The sequence below is a fragment of the Schistocerca americana genome, chromosome 1 (assembly GCF_021461395.2).
Source record: "Schistocerca americana isolate TAMUIC-IGC-003095 chromosome 1, iqSchAmer2.1, whole genome shotgun sequence".
Taxonomy (NCBI): domain Eukaryota; kingdom Metazoa; phylum Arthropoda; class Insecta; order Orthoptera; family Acrididae; genus Schistocerca; species Schistocerca americana.
Genome location: NC_060119.1, coordinates 647258710 through 647277438, shown reverse-complemented (window position 1 = coordinate 647277438; position 18729 = coordinate 647258710). Strand labels below are relative to the sequence as shown.

Here is an 18729-nt window from a genome sequence, read left to right as displayed (position 1 = left end):
TTCCTGAAGATGGCGAACAGTTGGATCGCCGAAATATCGAGTCAAGTTGATTTTAGGATCTGGCAGCAAGCCCGAAGAGAGTTTCTAGACCACTCACACATACATGATGAAAGTCTGGCAGCTGGAGCCAGACTGTGAGCAGTAGTGCATTATGAGAGAAGCAGCCTCGTGGGGTAAGGAGGAGGTTGGGGGACTGGGGCAGGGAGGGTAGGAATAGCAGGGTAGGGATGGGGCACAGTAAAGTGAGAGTAGGCAAGCTAAGTGCATTCGGGAGGTTAGACGGAGAGTGGGTGGGGGTGGGGGGGGTGGGGGGGAAGACTAGGTGTGTTGATGGAACAGAGGGCCGTGTAATGCTGGAATGGGAACAGGGAAGGGACTAAATGGGTAACAACACTGACTGACAAAGGTTGAGGCGAGGATGGTTACGGGAATGTAGGTTACATTGCAGGGAGAGTTCTCATATGCACAATTCAGAAAAGCTGGTGTTGGTGGGATGGATCCAGATGGCACAGGCCGTGAAGCAGTCATTGAAATGGAGAACATGCTCAGCAACAGAGTGGTCCAGTTGCTTCTTGGCCTCAGTTTGCCATTCAAGCAGACAGTCAGCTTGTTGATTGCCATGTCCAGGTAGAGTGCAGCACAGTGTTTGCAGCTTAGGTTGTAGACCACATGACTGGTTTCACAGGTAGCCCCGCCTTTGATGAGGTAGGTGATGTTAGTAATCGGAGTGGAGTTGTATGTGGTGGAGGATGTATGAGACAGGTCTTGCCATGAGGCAAGGGATTGGGAGCAGGGGTTGCGTAGGGGTGAATGAAGATATTGTAGGTTTTTTGGGTTGTGAATACCACTGTGGGAGGGGTGGGAAGGGAAGTGGGGCGGAAATTCCTCATTTCAGGTCATGATGAGAGATAGTCGAAACCCTGGCGGAGAACGTAATTCAGTTGCTCCAGTTCTGGGTGGTACTGCGTCATAAGGAGAATGCTCCTCTGTGACCAGACAGTGGACTTTTGGAGGTGTTGGGTGGCTGGATAGATAAGGCACAGGAGATCTGTTTTTGCACAAGGTTGGGAGGGTAGTTACAATCTGTAAAGGCCTCAGTGAGACCCTTAGCGTATTTTGAGAGAGACCGCTCGTCACTACAGATGCGACGGCCACGGGTGGCTAGGCTGTATGGAAGGGACTTTTTGGTATGGAATGGGCAGCAGCTTTCGTAGTGTAAGTATTGCTGGCAGTTGGTAGGTTTGATATAGACAAGGGTACTGATATAGTAGCCATCTTTGAGGTGGAAGTCTGCATTGAGGAATGTGGCTCGATAGGTTGACTAGGACCAGGTGAAGCGAATAGGGAGATGGTGTTGAGGTTCTGGAGTAATGTGGATAGGGTGTCCTCACCCTCGATCCAGATCATCAGTGAATCTGAACCATAGGTTGGCATAGGATGGTGTCATGCAGGTGCCCATAGCCGTACCCCGGATTTGTACGCAGGTAATGCCTCCAAAGGAGAAGTAATTTTGAGTCAGGATATAGTTGGTCATGGCGACTAGGAGGCAGGAGGTGGTTGGTTTGGAATCTGTTTGACGTGGGCAAAGGTAGTGTTCAATAGCAGTAAGACTGTGGGCATTAGGGATGTTAGTGTAAAAGGAGATGGCATCAATAGCGATGAGCAGCACACTGTGTGGTAAAGGAACAGGAACTGCGGAGAGTCAGTTGCTACCTTTTATATAGGAGAGTAGGTTGTGGGTAATAGACTGAAGGTGTTAGTCTATGAGAGCAGAGATTATCTCAATGAGGGCACAGTAACTGGCCACAATGGGATGTCCTGGGTGGTTGGGTTTATGGACTTCAGGAAGCATGTAGAAGGTAAGAGTGTGGGCAGTGGTAGGGGTGAGGGGAGAGAGGGACACTGGGGAGAGGTTCTGGGATGGGCCTAAGGATTTGAGGAGAAATTCGAGATCCTGCTGGATTTCCGGAATGGGGTCACTGTCCCAGGATTTTTAGGTGGACGAATCTGACAGCTGGCAGAGTCCTGCCAGGTAATCCTTGCAGTTAAAAACAACAGGTGTGGAGCCTTTGTCAGTTATTAGCTGATGGATTGCAGATCTGTGTGCGGATGTAAGTTTAATTTGCATGTTGAGGGATTTGGGGAATAATGGTGAGACAAGGTTCAAGGTTTAGAAATTCTGGGAAGTTAACAGGGCATGATTTGGGGGGCAGTGGGACTGGATTACGGTTGGATGGAGGAGTGAACTGAGTTAGGCAGGATTCACTATTAGTCTTTGGTTGAGTCTGATTGGTAGCGTTGGTGGCGAAAATGTGTTTCCATTGTCGCGACCGGGAAAAGAAGAGAAGGTCTTTAACAAGTCCTGCATGATAGAATTGGGGGTTGTGGCAAAAGGTGAGGCCTTTGGAAAGGAAAGATACTTGTGTGGGGCTAAGGCTTTTGGAGGAAAGCTTCATGACTGTGTTTTTGGTTTGCTTAGGTTATGGGTTCTGTGTGATGGTGAGAGTGAGTATTGGAGGGTGGGGTAAGTGTAGTAGGTCTGCAAAACAGGGTATGTCAGCTATGAGTGGACGTGGGGGAGGTTTGGATGTTGTTGTAGAGGTGGCGGGCAGTGGGAGTTTAAGGTGGGAGTAGGAAGTGTTCAGGGAGAGTTTTTTCAGATAGTGTTGTGCACGTTGCTCTGGTTCCTGGATGGCAAGAGTTTGTGTGTGTTGTGGGATCCAGGAATTTGAGATTGCGCAGCAGGAGAATTTTATGGATGGTATTGTAAGGACGTTTGGGCCTGATTGATGTGGTTTTGCAGGACTATGTTGGTGAAGGCTAAGGATTGGAGGTCATTGTGGAAGGAAGGTTGGCAGCCGGAGAAGGGTTATTTGATGGTAAGGCCACTTGGGGATGACTCCACGAGCCAGAAACAATGCAGGAAAAGTATGTGGGACTGAGTTCTGGTTAGGGGTAAGGAAACTTTTCTGTATTATGCAGATGGAAGGAGCAAGGATACATGGTGATGGAAAAAATATGTAAAAATACCTAAATAACATAAACTTACATCCGAAAAAATTTGCAGGCATACACTCAAAACATGGGAAAAATCACAAAAAGGGTCAAATGGATAAGGGAGACAAATGTGAGTTACAGGTCTGTGGGTGAATAAGTGTGAAGAAGGGGGACAGCAGATGTTACTAGATTAGGGGAAATTAGTAGATCCGAACTCGAATAGAGAGGGGAAGGAATGGGAGGTGGGAAGGGGTTGGTAGGATCAGCCTATTCCTCAGATTTCTTCTCGTTCCGCTTATTTCACCCTTTTTGTGAATTTTCCCACACATTTGAGTGTATTTTTGCTAATTTTTTCAGATGTAATTCTATATTTATGTATTTTTATGCATTTTTTCCACTACCATGGATCCTTGCTTCTTCCATCTGCGTCAATACAAAAAGGTTCCTTGTCCCTAGCCGTAACCCAGTCCCACATACTGTTGCTGCGTTGTTGCTTGCCTTATGGAATCCCCCCCCCCCCCCCCCCCCCCAATGGCCATACCATCAAATAACCCATCTCCAGCTGCCCCCCTTCCTTCCACAATGACCTCCATCTGTTCAGATGCGGCCATCCTTAGCCCTCACCAACATAGTCCTGCAAAACCATAGCAATCGGGCCCAAACCTCCTTGCAGTACCTTGCTTCCATCTGTAAAATTCTCCTGCTATGCAATCCCAAATTCCTGGATCCCATAACGCGCATTGAAATTCTTGCCCTCCAGGAACTATAGCAACATGCACAATGCCACCCAAAAAAACTCTCCAACCTGCTCACTTCCAGCTTGCACTATACCTCTACAACCACATCCAAACTTCCCCCATGTCCCCCACAGCTGACAAACCCTGTCTTGCACACCTACTACATTTACTCAATCCTCCAAAACAATCTCACCACCACACAGAATTCAGAACCTAAACAGACCCGAAACACAGCCATGAACCTTTCCTCCAAAAGCTTTAGCCCCGCAGAAGTATCAGTCCTTTCAGAAAGCCTCACCTTTTGCCCCACCCCCAAATTCAATCTGCAGGACTTGTTAAAGACCTTCTCACCTCCTCCTGGTCCCTGTAATGGAAACACGTTTTCACCACCAACCCTATCAAGCAGACTTAACCAAAGACCAGTATTGAACCCTGCCTGACTCAGTTCACTCCTCCATCCAACAGTGATCCACCCCCACTGTCCCCAAATAACCCCCAGGTAACTTTTCAGAATTTCTTGATCTTTAACCTTGTCTCACCATTATTTACCAAATCTCTCGACCTGCAAACTAACCTTAGATCCCCCCCCCTCCCCCTCCCCCCTGGGTCCCATGGTTCTTTCATGAGTTCATGTGTGAAGCACAGGGGCCCCAAGCTATTGCAGCCAGTGCTTCCTTCCCTGGCTGCATTTCCTTCACCCTGCCCTCCCCACTCCTCCTCGCTCCTACCCCGTTGCCCCCTCCTTTCCCTCTCTCAGTGTTCTGATTTATGGCAACCTGGCTGTCCATCTGATTTCCTGTTTTGGTTGCAATTTTGTTCCTTTTGCCTGCTTGAGGTTTGACCTCTACTTCAAAATTTCCTGTTTTTAGCTTGAGCCATCTGAGGAAGAACTCCCTCCATAGCATCTGTGGTGTGGACTCCTCTCCCCTCCTTCCTTCTCCTATCCCTTCCCCACTGTAGCCCCCTTCCATCCTGCTAGGTCACCAGCATGTGTAGCGAGTCCATGTGGTGGGGCTGTTATGTACCCATATGGCTGCGCCCTCTGACAACACAGGAATCACACTACTGATACCTGAGCTGATCCCTCCCCGTGTATGCCAAGGAGTGTTTGCTTATCATCTAAGTGGAGCATCGGAACTCCCAGCAATGGCCGCCATGCCAGGTGGGCCTTGCTGTGTATGGATGGTGCCCATGGGGAGAGCTCCTGGTTGGAGTGGGTGGTATCAGGGCAGATGCTTGGCACATGAAACATATCAAGCTGCAAAACTCTGGCCATTCTCAAATTGTCGTGTCGTCGAATGGTGAAGGATCATTGAATGTTGTTTCTTATGACCTGCCAACCTTCTCTTCCCTCGCTACACCCTGGGAGGAGGGTCAGGCTTGCTGTCTTGGGGTAAAACACTTTCCCTATTACCTCATCTGTCCTATGACGGATGGGAATACATTCACCACCACAAAGCCATTGTTTTTTTGTGGAGAATATTGAGGACAAGTTCGGCAAAGTGGAGTCCCTTAGTAAGATGCGGTCGGGCTCCCTGTTGATCAAAGCTGCTTCTGCCACCTAACCCACAGCTTTTCATGCCTTTGATCATCTTGGCGATATCCCAGTGTTTATTGCCCCGCACCAGTCTCTGAAAATGGCCCAGGGATGATTTTTCATAGGAACCTCATCACGCAAACTGATGTGGAACTCCGGGCTAATCTGGAGTGATGTGGCGTTCATTTTGTTTCATGTGTGCAGAAGTGTCGCAAAGACAACTGTATCGATATTGGTGCCTTCATTCCGGCTTTTGAGGGAGATACCCTCCCAGAGGAGGTCAAAGTTATGTGCTACAGATATGACGTGAAGCTGTACGTCCCTCCACCTATGTGGTGCTTGTATTTTGGGCATATGTCTTCCCGCTGTACTGTGGACCCTTTGTGTGGTAACTGTGGCCACCCACACCATGAGGGAAGCTCCTATGTTCCACCATTTATGTGTGTCAATTGTGCTGACCACCACTCCCCTCATTCATCGGACTGCACAACTTACAAGGGAGAAAACAGGTGTATATGACCCGGGAGATCCGGGAAATACCTGCGAATTTTTTAGAATTCCAGGAATGTTTCATTGTTTTAGTTTTCAGTTAAATTTTAGTGATTCTGACTGGTAAGAACCAATACTCCAACAAAGGATATTACTGTATCCCGAATCTGCAGGATAGTACTGCAGCAACAAAACATCAACAAGAGGAAGAAAAAACGAAAATAAAACTTGAGTCACAAAGGAAATCTGCCATATACAACAACAAAACATAGTGCTCATACAAGCGTCTGCCAACAGCAAAGTGTGTCAAAGGCTTTAGAAAGACTACGCAATGATTCATAACGTCAAATTGCCTCCGATGACGTGACAGCTGTTGTCAGTAGATTCGTTTGAGCAGTTGTGGGCAGGCTCTTGTGCATGCGCAGTTGAGTCGCGTATGGGTAGTACCTTCTCCCGCTTCTGGCTACGGATGTGTGGCTGGGCACCACTAGCTAGTATTGCCCCGGTTTGGAAATATCGTAGATCCGGGGCTGATGCACAGAGCAGTCTGAGTTGTGGTGGGGAGGTGGGTAGTCTCCACGTGACGTGTTTTTAGGTTTAGTGATTTTGCTGTTTCCTCTTCATTTATTACTCTCATACCAAATGAAAACAAAACGGATTTCTGTGACCGGGAGCTATCAAATGAATTAAAATACGTTCGCATAATTACGAAAGGCTAAAATATGTTATTATTTTCAGGTTTTATTTCCACCTTTCTAACAGTCAAGCATTAATCACCTTGCAGAACACTGAAATTATTTTTGTCCCTTTGTTAAAGAAATTTGGCTTTTATTAATCTTTTGCGCTGAGGCAGTCAATTTAATTGAAACGAAGTGTTTAATTTCACACTGTTGGCTAGTTTCAACTGTTCACTGCATTTCAAGTGCACGCTCTCCATCTTCTAGCTTACATGGCATTATGCCATAATAAAGAACCAAACATGAAGTAATACAGTACTGGTACTCAAGAAAATTTACATCCGAATCTGGACATACGAATGTGCACTTTAAACCCAATCGTGCATTTTAGTATGGTTCACGAAATCCCGATGAACTTGAAGTGTCCTCTGATGTCTTGTTTCTTTTGTGACGTAGTGCAAGATCTTTTAATGTTTTACACATACGAACATACGGGCTTCCTGTATCATCGTAGCTGCGCAAGAGCGATGGCGCCTGTTATCTGGCGCTCTCTGGCAACTGCTGAAACAAATCAGTTTCTAACAGATCATGGGAAAACATTGCGGATGATGGTTTGAAAAGCGATACTTTCAAAGTAAATTTCCTTTTACACAAGATCAACTATATGTGAGAATGTATGATGAATTTCTTAAATCACAGAGCATTTGACTCTCAATTAAAAATCAACTCTTTGAGGACGACCATCTAGAATAATTTTGAGCCCAGAAAATCAGACATTATCGTCATTATTAAAAATTGTGTGATATATCTTAAAGTGTAACACGTGCAAAAAAGATCAACATTATATGTGGAAGCTTAGCTTCTCTTGCAGCTTATTAATCTTCGAGACTACGATTATATGTGAAACCTCTGTTTTTCTTGTAGCAACACTATGTATATTAATTTAAACCATCAACTTTTCTTATTTGTGTGTTCGTGCTACTTAAGAGTGATCTTGCTATTGGCTGACTACATCACGTGTCCTATGCTGTGAGATCACATGACATGAGGTATGACTGGCTTACAAAGCGCGTCGCAATCTCGATTTCAATGCCTTGGAAAGTAACATGCGGTGTTTGGTGGAATTCGAATTTATACCTTCGTAACACGAAAATATGCAGCGTACATGTTGCTGCTGCACATCACCTTCTCTGCTGTCAATCTCACAATCACCTCCCCTGCCCTTGTGGCTACCCTACATTGGTCATCGCATGATGACCTTTGTGACAGCTTTCCAGTGATTCTATCATTCCCCTGCTGCCACCAGGTAGACATGCCCCTACATTGGGTATTCCGCAGGGCCAATTGGCCAATTGGCCTTTATGTACATCTGCTGTGCACTTTGACACTTCTCTCTTGAATTCCATTGATGTAGTCCTGCAGGGGTCTCTGCCACTGTTCTTCATGCTGCTGGCACTGCTGTCCCCCCATCCACAGATCCCCTAGTCGTTGACTGGTACCCTGGTGGACCAAGGATGTCGCTGTCCAGGACCTCCGACAGGCACTGCAGTGATTTAAGCGACACCCTTCACGGACCAAACTCCTCGCTTTTAAGTGTCTCCATGCTAAGGCTTGTTACTTTATTATGTAGAGTAAAAAGGAATCCTGGGAGCGCTATGTTTCCTACATGGAGTCGTATGCCTTTTCATCGCAGGCTTGGTCCAAGCTCCGTAGCCTTCTGGGCTGCCAGCAACAATCAACTGTCCAGGGTCTAAACCTCCAAGGTGCGAAAAACAGCAGAACTTTTTATCAAGTAGTTCTCTACGAAAGGAGGTCATCAAGAGACTGAAACCAAACAGTTCAGTTCCATCTAGGCTCTATGGACTGCCTAAGATCCACAAGGAAAATGTGCCATTACGTCCAATTGTGAGTAACATTGGAGCAGCCACTTACAACCTAGCAAAATTTTTGGCATCTTTGCTGAAACCAGTGATAGGCAAGTGTGCACATCAAATAAAGAATTCCAGTGATTTTATTAGCTGACTTCAGTCACTACAGCTGCAAAGTAACAACTTACTGGTCAGTCTTGATGAGGTTTCTCTTTTCACAAAGGTGCCTCTTGTTGATTCACTACACCTCATTGGAAATCCGTTTGGTGGAGACATTACAGCGTTGTTTGAGCACTCTCTCTCCTCTACATATTTTATATTTAACAGTCTGACGGTGTCACCATGGGGAGTCCTTTGTCTCCCTTGGTGGCCAATCTTTTTATGGAAGATTTTGAGGAGAGAGCACTCGACTCCACCACTTTTAAACCGACAGTATTTTGGCAATGTGTTGACGACACTTTTGTAGTGTGGCCTCATGGTTTGGACTGTCTCCAAGAATTTTTACATCACATGAACTCCATACATGAAAACATAACGTTTACCATGGAGATGGAGAAAGACAGTTGCTTGCCATTTTTAGACATCTTGGTGCGACGTAAGAGTGATGGCACACTTGGTCACTCGGTGTACAGAAAGCCCACTCATACAAACCTGTATCTGCAAGCTACTAGTTGCCACCATCCAGCACAAACAATGGGCGTTCTCAAAACCTTAGTCCACTGTGCCCATACCATCTCTGATGCCGACAGTCTTCAAGCGCAACTGGAACACCTGAAAAAAGTATTTCTGAAGAATGGCTTTTCAACTAGGCAGACCTACAAAAAAAAAAAAAAAAAAAAAATGACGGAACAAGGAAGAGGAAGAAGCCTTCAGGTCGACTGCTTATCTACCATTTATTGGGAATATTTCTTCACAGATAGGCAGAATATTGAGAAAGTATTAAGTGACAATCATCTTTCGGCCTCCTTTCAAAATTTCATCACTGGTGGGATCCTTTAAAGACGACCTGGGCCTGCGTAAATCAAGTGTTTACAAGATTCCGTGTGAATGCGGCAAATCATATATAGGGCAAACAACACAAACTGTGCATGAGCGCATTGTGGAACACCAACAGCATACTCGCCTTCTCCAACCCACCAAGTCTGCAATTGCCGAACATTGTATTTCCACAGACCACTCCATGAATTACGACGACACAAAAATTTTGGTCCATACATCAAACTTTCGGAGCTCGATTGTCAATGAATCTGTGGAAATAAGATTGTCTGACAACTAGACTCTCATAAATCGTGATAGCGGTTATCAGCTAAACTCTGCTTGGAATCCTGTTATAGAGAAACTTCGTGTAAGTGTGTAAGCTTAGGGACCGAAGACCTTACCACAAATTTCCAAATTGCAGATTATGGGGGAAATAACTATTAGAATCAATTTCATAAAAGTACTTCTGTATTCATATAACAGAGGGAAACATTCCACGTGGGAAAAATATATCTAAAAACAAAGATGCTGTAACTTACCAAACGAAAGCGTTGGTATGTTGATAGAGACAATAACAAACACACAAATTTCAAGCTTTCACAACCCACGGTTGCTTCATCAGGAAAGAGGCAAGGAGAGAGAAAGACGAAAGGATGTGGGTTTTAAGGGAGAGGGTAAGGAGTCATTCCAATCCCGGGAGTGGAAAGACCTACCTTAGGGGGAAAAAGGGACAGGTATACACTCGCACACATACACATATCCATCCGCACATATACAGACACAAGCAGACATATGTAAAGGCAAAGAGTTTGGGCAGAGTTGTCGGTCGAGGCGGAAGTACAGAGGCAAAGGTGTTGTTGAATGACAGGTGAGGTATGAGTGGCGGCAACTTGAAATTAGCGGAGGTTGAGGCCTGGTGGGTAACGGGAAGAGAGGATATATTGAAGGGCAAGTTCCCATCTCCGGAGTTCTGATAGGTTGTTGTCAGTGGGAAGTATCCAGATAACTCGGACGGTGTAACACTGTGCCAAGATGTGCTGGCCGTGCACCAAGGCATGTTTAGCCACAGGGTGATCCTCATTACCAACAAACACTGTCTGGTCTGCCTGTGTCCGTTCATGCGAATGGACAGTTTGTTGCTGGTCATTCCCACATAGAAAGCTTCACAGTGTAGGCAGGTCAGTTGGTAAATCACGTGGGTGCTTTCACACATGTTGCGGGTTGCGAAAGCTTGAAATTTGTGTGTGTGTGTGTGTGTGTGTGTGTGTGTGTGTGTGTGTGTGTGTTTGTGTTTGTTATTGTCTCTATCAACATACCAACGCTTTTGTTTGGTAAGTTACAGCATCTTTGTTTTTAGATATACTTCTGTATTCAGGTAGACATCCAGGTTGGCTACATTATAATTTTGTAAACTGGTGAATTCTCTCTCAAATCGTGGCTCCGTGGTGTATTCTGTAATGTTATTCTTCCCTACATTGAAATTTTAATGATTTAAGGATACTACTGTGTACATTTATTATTGACACTCAGTACTGGGATCTTGAAGCATGCTAACATTCTTTTTCAATTTGTATTACAGCTACATACATCGGACTGAGGATGTGGTTCTTGTATCAGGAATGAAAATAGTTTGTATACACAAAATGTTTGAAAGTAAATTATAATCATATTTGTTTATTCCTTGGTATATGTATGCTTCACAATGAATCTCAGTGCCGAACAATGTAGGTAGTCTTGTTTGTTAATGTTATGTAGCATATTTTCCTCCTCCTCCTCCTCCTTCTCCTCCTTCTTCTTCTTCATGTGATAGTGAAACTTCAGTTCTTGATTGTTTTATTGTGCAGAGATAGTAGTGCTAAACATCAATGAAAGAGAGTTGTAATAAGGTCACTAAAACAATGTTTTATTTGTAAGATGGTAAACAACTGTAGTTGTGACTGTTTGTCAATAAGTTGCTACATGTTTAATGTAGATTTAACGCTTCAATCATGATGCATCTGTTCAGTTTTCCATTAATGTTTTGTATATTCATGCATGATAATTAAAAAAGTTGACATCACTTAAATATTGTGTTATTAATACTTTTGTACATATTCTTCAGTTATGTCCCCATTTCATCACCTGGTCTCAGTAGTCTTTTCTTTATTTCTTCATTAGCTTTCCAAGAAGAAATGTACTAAAAGAAAAAAAATCAAGTACTATTCATCCTACTTTGCTGCTGCTAACAACCAGTTTGTTCTTCTAATAATTACCTGGTATGCAGCTGGATCCCATCGACATTCTGCCACGATATTTCGGCCCAGAGACGTCTGGCCATCATCAGGTGAGTACACAACTACTGCGCAATCGCGGTATTTATGCCGAATCTCGCGCAATATCGTGGCAGAATGTCGATGGGATCCGGCTGCATACCCAGAAGTTATTAGAAGAAGATATACGCCGGGAAAATTTCAGAAGGCACATCAAACCAGTTTGTTACCAGAGTTGTGTGACAGATTAAAACTGTAGCAAACTATGAAGGTGCAACGTTGTCATCACAGATGAATATCTGCATTTGATTCTTAGTCCAGCCCACAATTTTAAGGCCAACAAGGTTTATTTCAATGTGCACCTTGCTACATAGTGCAAGCTTCATTCTGGAACTAGCATTAAGGCTGTGCCATTGTCTGGTAACCCTTCCTCCAATGACTGGTCAGCCAGCAAGATGTGCCGAAGACACTGTGTGTAGTTTGGAAAGTATGAGATAGTGTCAGATTGAGGCTTTGCATCAGTCTTTGAGACATTCTCAATTGTTGGAGGTATGCTGGTGAAAGGCAAATATTTGGTCAATAGTTCTGGTTGTGCACTTGACTTTAGCCTCAGAGTGAAGTGCACTTCAGTGTGCACACTCTCCCGAGTGAAAGTTTTCTTTCTAGAAGAATAATTGTGGTAACAGATTTACTTAATTAAATGTAACAAAATATTCCTTTTCTTGAATTAATATATTTTACTACATAAGAGTATGCATATTTCCTCCATAATGTTCTTATCAAATGGTTTTGTGTGTTCTGAAAAAAGGTTATGGTAATAGATGAGGCTTGCAGTGTCTTCACTTTTAAAATTGTATCAATGTGAAATGTAGGATACCTTCAATAGAATGTTAAAATACAGAAATCAGATTCATGGTGTACTTGATTCCAGCATATAGAGTTAAATAGTGACAGGGCAGATATCCTATTAATGTTGATCTGACGTCACAAAGACAGATTCTAGTACTTTGGATATATCTTTACATTTATTACCAGGTTCTGCAACAGTCAACATGCTTTGCTTTCTTATACAACTTGGTAAACATTGGGCAGGATGGTAGTGCTTATGGAGCTTAGAATAGCAATCTTTCTATGCCACAAAACTGTCCTGTGCATCAGGGTGGCAAATTTAGATCAGTAAGTGAAAAGTAAGTGGAAAACAAGTGACACCTATGACATAAAATTTTTATGTATTTGTCAGTGAGACTAATTTTAAGCTTTGGTGAAATATTGGCGTTAAATACACACAACACAACTTAATTAGGGATAAGACGATTGTGATTGTCAGTAAATGCATGCATGCGTTAAAGATAACACCATACTCAGTTTTTATGCTACTGAATGGTGTCTTGTACATGAACGCCCAACGCCCCCCCCCCCCCCCCCCCCCCAATTTTATTTAGGGGTTCTACCAACTTTTGGGGATATAATAGTTCACACATTTATACATAGATGTAACACAGGCATCAAATCTTTGTTATTGTGTAGCACAAGAACCTCAGTGTGTGGTTAGTGTGACATTGTGCTTTTTGATCCACTTTGTCATTCCCATATGAGTGACAATGCACTAATAACCCTCATCAAACTGAACAATTTGTTGTTGAAAAGGTCAGCTTTGAAATGCAGTAAACTAGACTCAGCAAAAGGAAATAAAATTGTACAGGCTGTGTTCCAATGTGAATCCAGTGACTGAACATGGGAAAATGTGTAAATGAATGGGGGCATAATGCATTAAATGTATTTAAGTGTTTAGGCCAGTGTAATGTGTCATTTGGTAGGGCAAACTGCAGTTAAATGGACGGTGTGTGAATTGGAGCCCAGTAAGAATGAATGTGGCAGATTTTTAAGTAAAAGAGCAGAAACAAATGATGAGAAGGTCTTGGTGAAATTACTCTGATTCTGTAACATGTTTTCGTATTACCAATATTGTGTGGAAGCCATTCAATAGATGAAATGCTGATGTAGTGATGATTCAAAACAGTGATCCCACCGTTCATTTACATTTTAAAGCTGCAAGGCCTTTCAAGATTCAGAACCTTATTACTATGCAGTTTGTTAATAATAAAACTATTGTGTGGTTGAAATAAGCTAATATGTGTTATATCTTTACACAGAAAACAGGTAACTTTTGTGACAAAATCTAATGGGAGCAATAGAACTGTATAAAAATACTACATAGATGCAGACGAAAAACAATCTGGTATGTTTTCAGCTGTAGCTTTGAATAAAGTATTTCTCTAGACTTCACTCAAACAACAGAAAATTTGAAATTAAAGTTCTACGACTTTTGCCAAATTAAAGTATCACTCCACTTTTGTAATATGATTCCCAGAAGCAACTATGCAACACGCTTTCATACAATAGGTATATTTGACAGAGAGAAGGAATTTGACACTATTTGCAGGCATAATATCCTCAGATCACTCCATGAATGAGGCTCTCAAGGTTATTTTCCCTTCTTTATGTCTCCTTCATCACCCCACATTATTGGAAATATTGAGTCAGCTGTCCTCTGACAAATCTGAACAGGAGGATGGTGTCCTTCAAGGTAGTGTTTCAACCGTGATTGTGGCCATGCTATTAACACTGTAACAGTGACAATAAAAAGTCCCGTCCAAAGTTTCTCTTGTTCCTTCTCCATTGCAGCAACTACTCATCACCTGCAACTGACAATTAGAAGGCAGGAAGAATGGTTGGAGGAAAAAAGGTTTTAGTTTTTCAACTGACAGATCTCTCTCTCTCTCTCTCTCTCTCTCTCTCTCTCTCTGTGTGTGTGTGTGTGTGTGTGTGTGTGTGTGTGTGTGTGTGTGTGTGTGTGTGTGTGGGGGGGGGGGGGGTTACTGAGCCTCGTATTTGATTTTAAGGTCACCTGGTTGCTATGCCTTATGGACATGAAAACAGTCTCTGAAAACATTAAATATCCATCAGATCACCAAAGTTTAGTGCTGCCAGGTTTGGCTAGCACTTGGATGTGTGACCAGGCAGTCTGCTGAACACTGTTGTCAAGCAGGGTGCACGCAGCCCTTGTGAGGCAAACTGAGGAGCTACTTGATGGAGAAGTAGCGACTCCAGTCTCGTAAACTGAACTACAGCCTGGAGAGTGGTGTGCTGACCACATGCCCCTCCATATCAGCTTCAGTGATATCTGTGGGCTGAGGATGACACAGTGGCCAGTCGATATTGTTGGGCATTCATGGCCTGTTCAGGCGGAGTTTAGTTTAGTTTTTATGTTGGGTGTAGTTCGCGGGGTGCAGACCAAGTGTGTCCTCTCCAGTTTTACAGAGATTTGTGCAATCTCAGCTGGATTATGGGTGCATGGTTTACAGGTCTGAAAGACTCCTATTTAAAAATATGGGACACAGTCCACCTCAAGGAATTTAGGCTAGCCGCCGGAGCCTTTAGAACCAGCCCTGTACCAGGCTTATGCGTTGAAGATGGTGAGCTGCCACTTAATATCAGGTGGGGAATCCTTGTGGTGCGGCAAGCCTGTAAAATAATATCCACACCACAGACACCTGCGTACTACACACACCAAAAAAAGTTTTGCATCACCTTGGTTCAGAACATGTACAGAAAATTGGAATAGAAATGAACATAAACATCATTTCTGCCCTTTTTTATTGCTCATGAAAACCACACATTGGATGTTGTACCACCACAAAGCAAGACCTTCAGAGGTGGTAGTCCAGATTGCTGTACACACTGGTACCTCTAATGCTCAGTAACACATCCTCTTGCATTGATGCATGCCTATAATTGTAATGGCATACTACTCACAAGATCATCAAGGCACTGTTGGTCCAGATTGTCCCACTCCTCAATGGCAATTCAACGTAGATCCCCCAGAGAGGTTGGTCAGTCACGTCGTCCATAAATAGCCCTTTTCAATCTATCCCAGGCTTGTTTGATAGGGTTCATATCTGGAGAATATGCTAGCCACTCTAGTCGAGCAATGTCGTTATCCTGAAGGAAGTCATTCACAAGATGTGCATGATGGGAGCGCAAATTGTCGTCCATGAAGACGAATGCCTCTCCCACATGCTGCCGATATGATTGCAGTATCGGCCGGAGGATGGCAGTAACGTATCGTACAACCGTTACGGCGCCTTCCATGACCACCAGCAGCGTACGTCGGCCCCACATAATGCCACCCTAAAAAAGCAGGGAACCTCCACCTTGCTGCACTCACTGGACAGTGTGTCTAAGGTATTCAGCCTGAGTGGGTTGCCTCCAAACACACCTCCGACAATTGTCTGGTTGAAGGCGTGTGCGACACTCATTGGTGAAGAGAAAGTGATGCCAATCCTGAGCGGTCGATTTGGCATGTTGTTGGGCCCATCTGTACCACACTACATGGTGTTGTGGTTGCAAAGGTGGACCTCGCCATGGACATTGAGAGTGAAGTTGCGCATCATGCAGCCTATTGTGCACACTTTGAGTCATAACATGGCGTCCTGTGGCTGCACGAAAAGCATTATTCAACATGGTGGCGTTGCTGTCAGGGTTCCTTCGAGCCATAATCCATAGGTAGTAGTCATCCACTGCAGTAGTAGCCCTAGGGTGGCCTGAGCGAGACATGTCATCTGAACAACATTGCTTTGGTTCACTCCGAGATGCCTGGACACTTCCCTTGTTGAGAGCCCTTCCTGGCACAAAGTAACAATGTGGATGCGATCAAACTGCAGTACTGAGTGCCTAGGCGTGGTTGAACTACAGACGACATGAGCTGTTGTACCTCATTCCTGGTGGAATGACTGGAACTGATCGGCTGTCAGACCCCTCCGTCTAATAGGCACTGCTCATGTATGGTTGTTTACATCTTTGCGCAGGTTTAGTGATGTCTCTGAACAGTCAAAGGGACTGTGTCTGTGATACCATATCCACAGTCAACGTCAGTCTTCAGGAGTTCTGGGAACTGGGGTCATGTAAATCTTTTGGTGTGTGTGTGTGTGTGTGTGTGTGTGTGTGTGTGTGTGTGTGTGTGTGTGTGTTCGTTGATTGCAAGCAATGAGACTTTCTGAGATATGTGCGAAGGCCTGCCTTTTAGATATGCGTGTGACTGATTTTAAAGTTTGCATTGGATCTTTACCCTGAGTCCTAAAGAGGTCCAGAATTATTTCAGCTTTGATAAATTTTGAGAAGGTGTGCATACCATCTTTAATTTGACTGTGTCATCAGGATTTGCCTTCCCCAATGAATACATAGTATTTACTGTATAATTGCAAATGATCCTGAAGATAATGAGCAGATGAGGTCTTGAAAGGAAAAAGTTTATCTGCTGCAGTTTTATTAGTGTCCTACAGACATACCAAGCAGAAGGTACAGAAAACACTTCTACTTTGACATGAATACTCCACAACCCATTATACAATGTGAGACTGTGAGTATACATCATACCAATTTTATCCTTTTTCTTTCCTATTCCATCTCCTTTGTGAGTATACATCATACCAATTTTATCCTTTTTCTTTCCTATTCCATCTCCATGTTGAACCATAACCTATATTTGTTGCATGTGCCCTAATCTCTCTGTCTTAAAATCAGTATCCCTATGCGAGGTATACAATGGTGGCAGCGTAATGGCTGTACAGTCTTCTTTGAATACAGGTCGCCTAAATTTGCCCAGCAGAGCGTTGTTCAGTACTTACCTCAGCTCAGTACCTCAGCTCAGTACAGCCGATAGATAACACAAAACAGAACATAAAATTTACATTCCTAGCTTTCGGAACTTCGTTCCATCATCAGGGAGGAGAGAGGGGAAGAAAGGGAAGAAGGGAAAGTGGATTTAGTTACTCACAACGCAGGTTATGAAGCATCCTTTCCCCTCTCTCCTCCCTGATGAAGGAACGAAGTTTCGAAAGCTAGGAATGTAAATTTTCTGTTCTGTTTTGTGTTGTCTATCGGCTGTACTGAGCTGAGGTAAGTACTGGCCAGCCCCTCTATCTCTTTGTTAGTATTTGTTTCATATCTTTATATGAGATTTTCCATTAATCAACAGAGTGTTGTGAGAGCTACATTGTCTTTCTTCCAAGGATTCCCATTAAACTTCCCCAGGCATTTCTGTTAGACTTACATATGGACTATACTGATGTTTTACAATCCTAGCAGCACTTATCTGTATTAATTAGATGTCTGTTGTCATGCCTACATGATAAGGACTCCAAAAACTAGAAAAATACTCTGAAATTGATTGCACTGAAAAATTTTTTATGATCTCCTTTACAGGCATACTGCATTTTCACAGAACCCTTCTAACAAATCTATGTCTTCCACTCGTCTTACCTAATAATGATTTTAAATAACAATCCCACTTCATAGCGTTATTCATAAATGCTTATACAATGTGACATGCTGGAAATGTTCGCCATTAATATTGTGATTAGACACTGTTGGATTCTTTCTCTTCATTATAGAGGTTATCTTAAAATTATCTACATTCCCAGAGAACTGCCATTCATTACAACTGGGACCTGTGTACAAGTATTTCCCCATTTTCTTACAATTGTCCAATGGCAGTACTTTCCTCTAGAGAACAGAATCAACAACAAACAATCTTATAGTGCTGCCAATCCTATACGGTAAATCATTTATGTATGTTACGAACATTATAGGTCCTTTCATACTTTTTTGGGGCAAAATAATGTTTTTCCCCCCATTTCTAAGGTACACTGGCCATGCAGAATAACGTACTGGATCTATTAGCCAAATGTTCATCAAGTCAATAACATATTTGCAGAGATACTTCATATGATCTTATCTTGGTTAGTAGTTGAAAATGTGGTACAGTATCGAACATTTATCATAAATCTAGGAAGATGAAATCTACCTGTTCACCTACATCTACTGTTTGCAAGATGTTGTGTATGAATAAAGCAAGCTGTTTTGCACTCAAGCATTTTTTCTGAATCTGTGCTGATTGAGAGAAACCTGTTTTCCTCCAAAAACACCAGTGTTTGAACTTAGAATATGCTCAAAGATAAAACAACAGCTTTACATAAATAATATTGGTCTGAAATTCATTCTCTCTCTCTCTCTCTCTCTCTCTCTCTCTCTCTCTCTCTCTCTCTCCTCCCTCCCTCCCTCCCCCTCCAATCTTTTACCCATTTTGTAAACAGGAGTGATATGCTGTTCCCTTTCCAGTCTTGTGGGACTGTTTGC

At 43.3% G+C, this 18729-nt stretch overlaps 1 protein-coding gene across 1 annotated transcript in view; it reads left to right on the top strand.

The window, feature by feature from the left end:
* Nucleotides 1-11329, top strand: part of LOC124625775 — a 60215-nt gene extending 48886 nt beyond the window's left edge. Inside the window, exon 3 of the mRNA XM_047149220.1 lies at nucleotides 10863-11329. Within this exon, the coding sequence (XP_047005176.1) occupies nucleotides 10863-10880 (18 nt within the window). The 3' untranslated portion in view covers nucleotides 10881-11329. The remainder of the gene's footprint in view (nucleotides 1-10862) is intronic.
* The last annotated feature ends 7400 nt before the right edge of the window (nucleotides 11330-18729 follow it).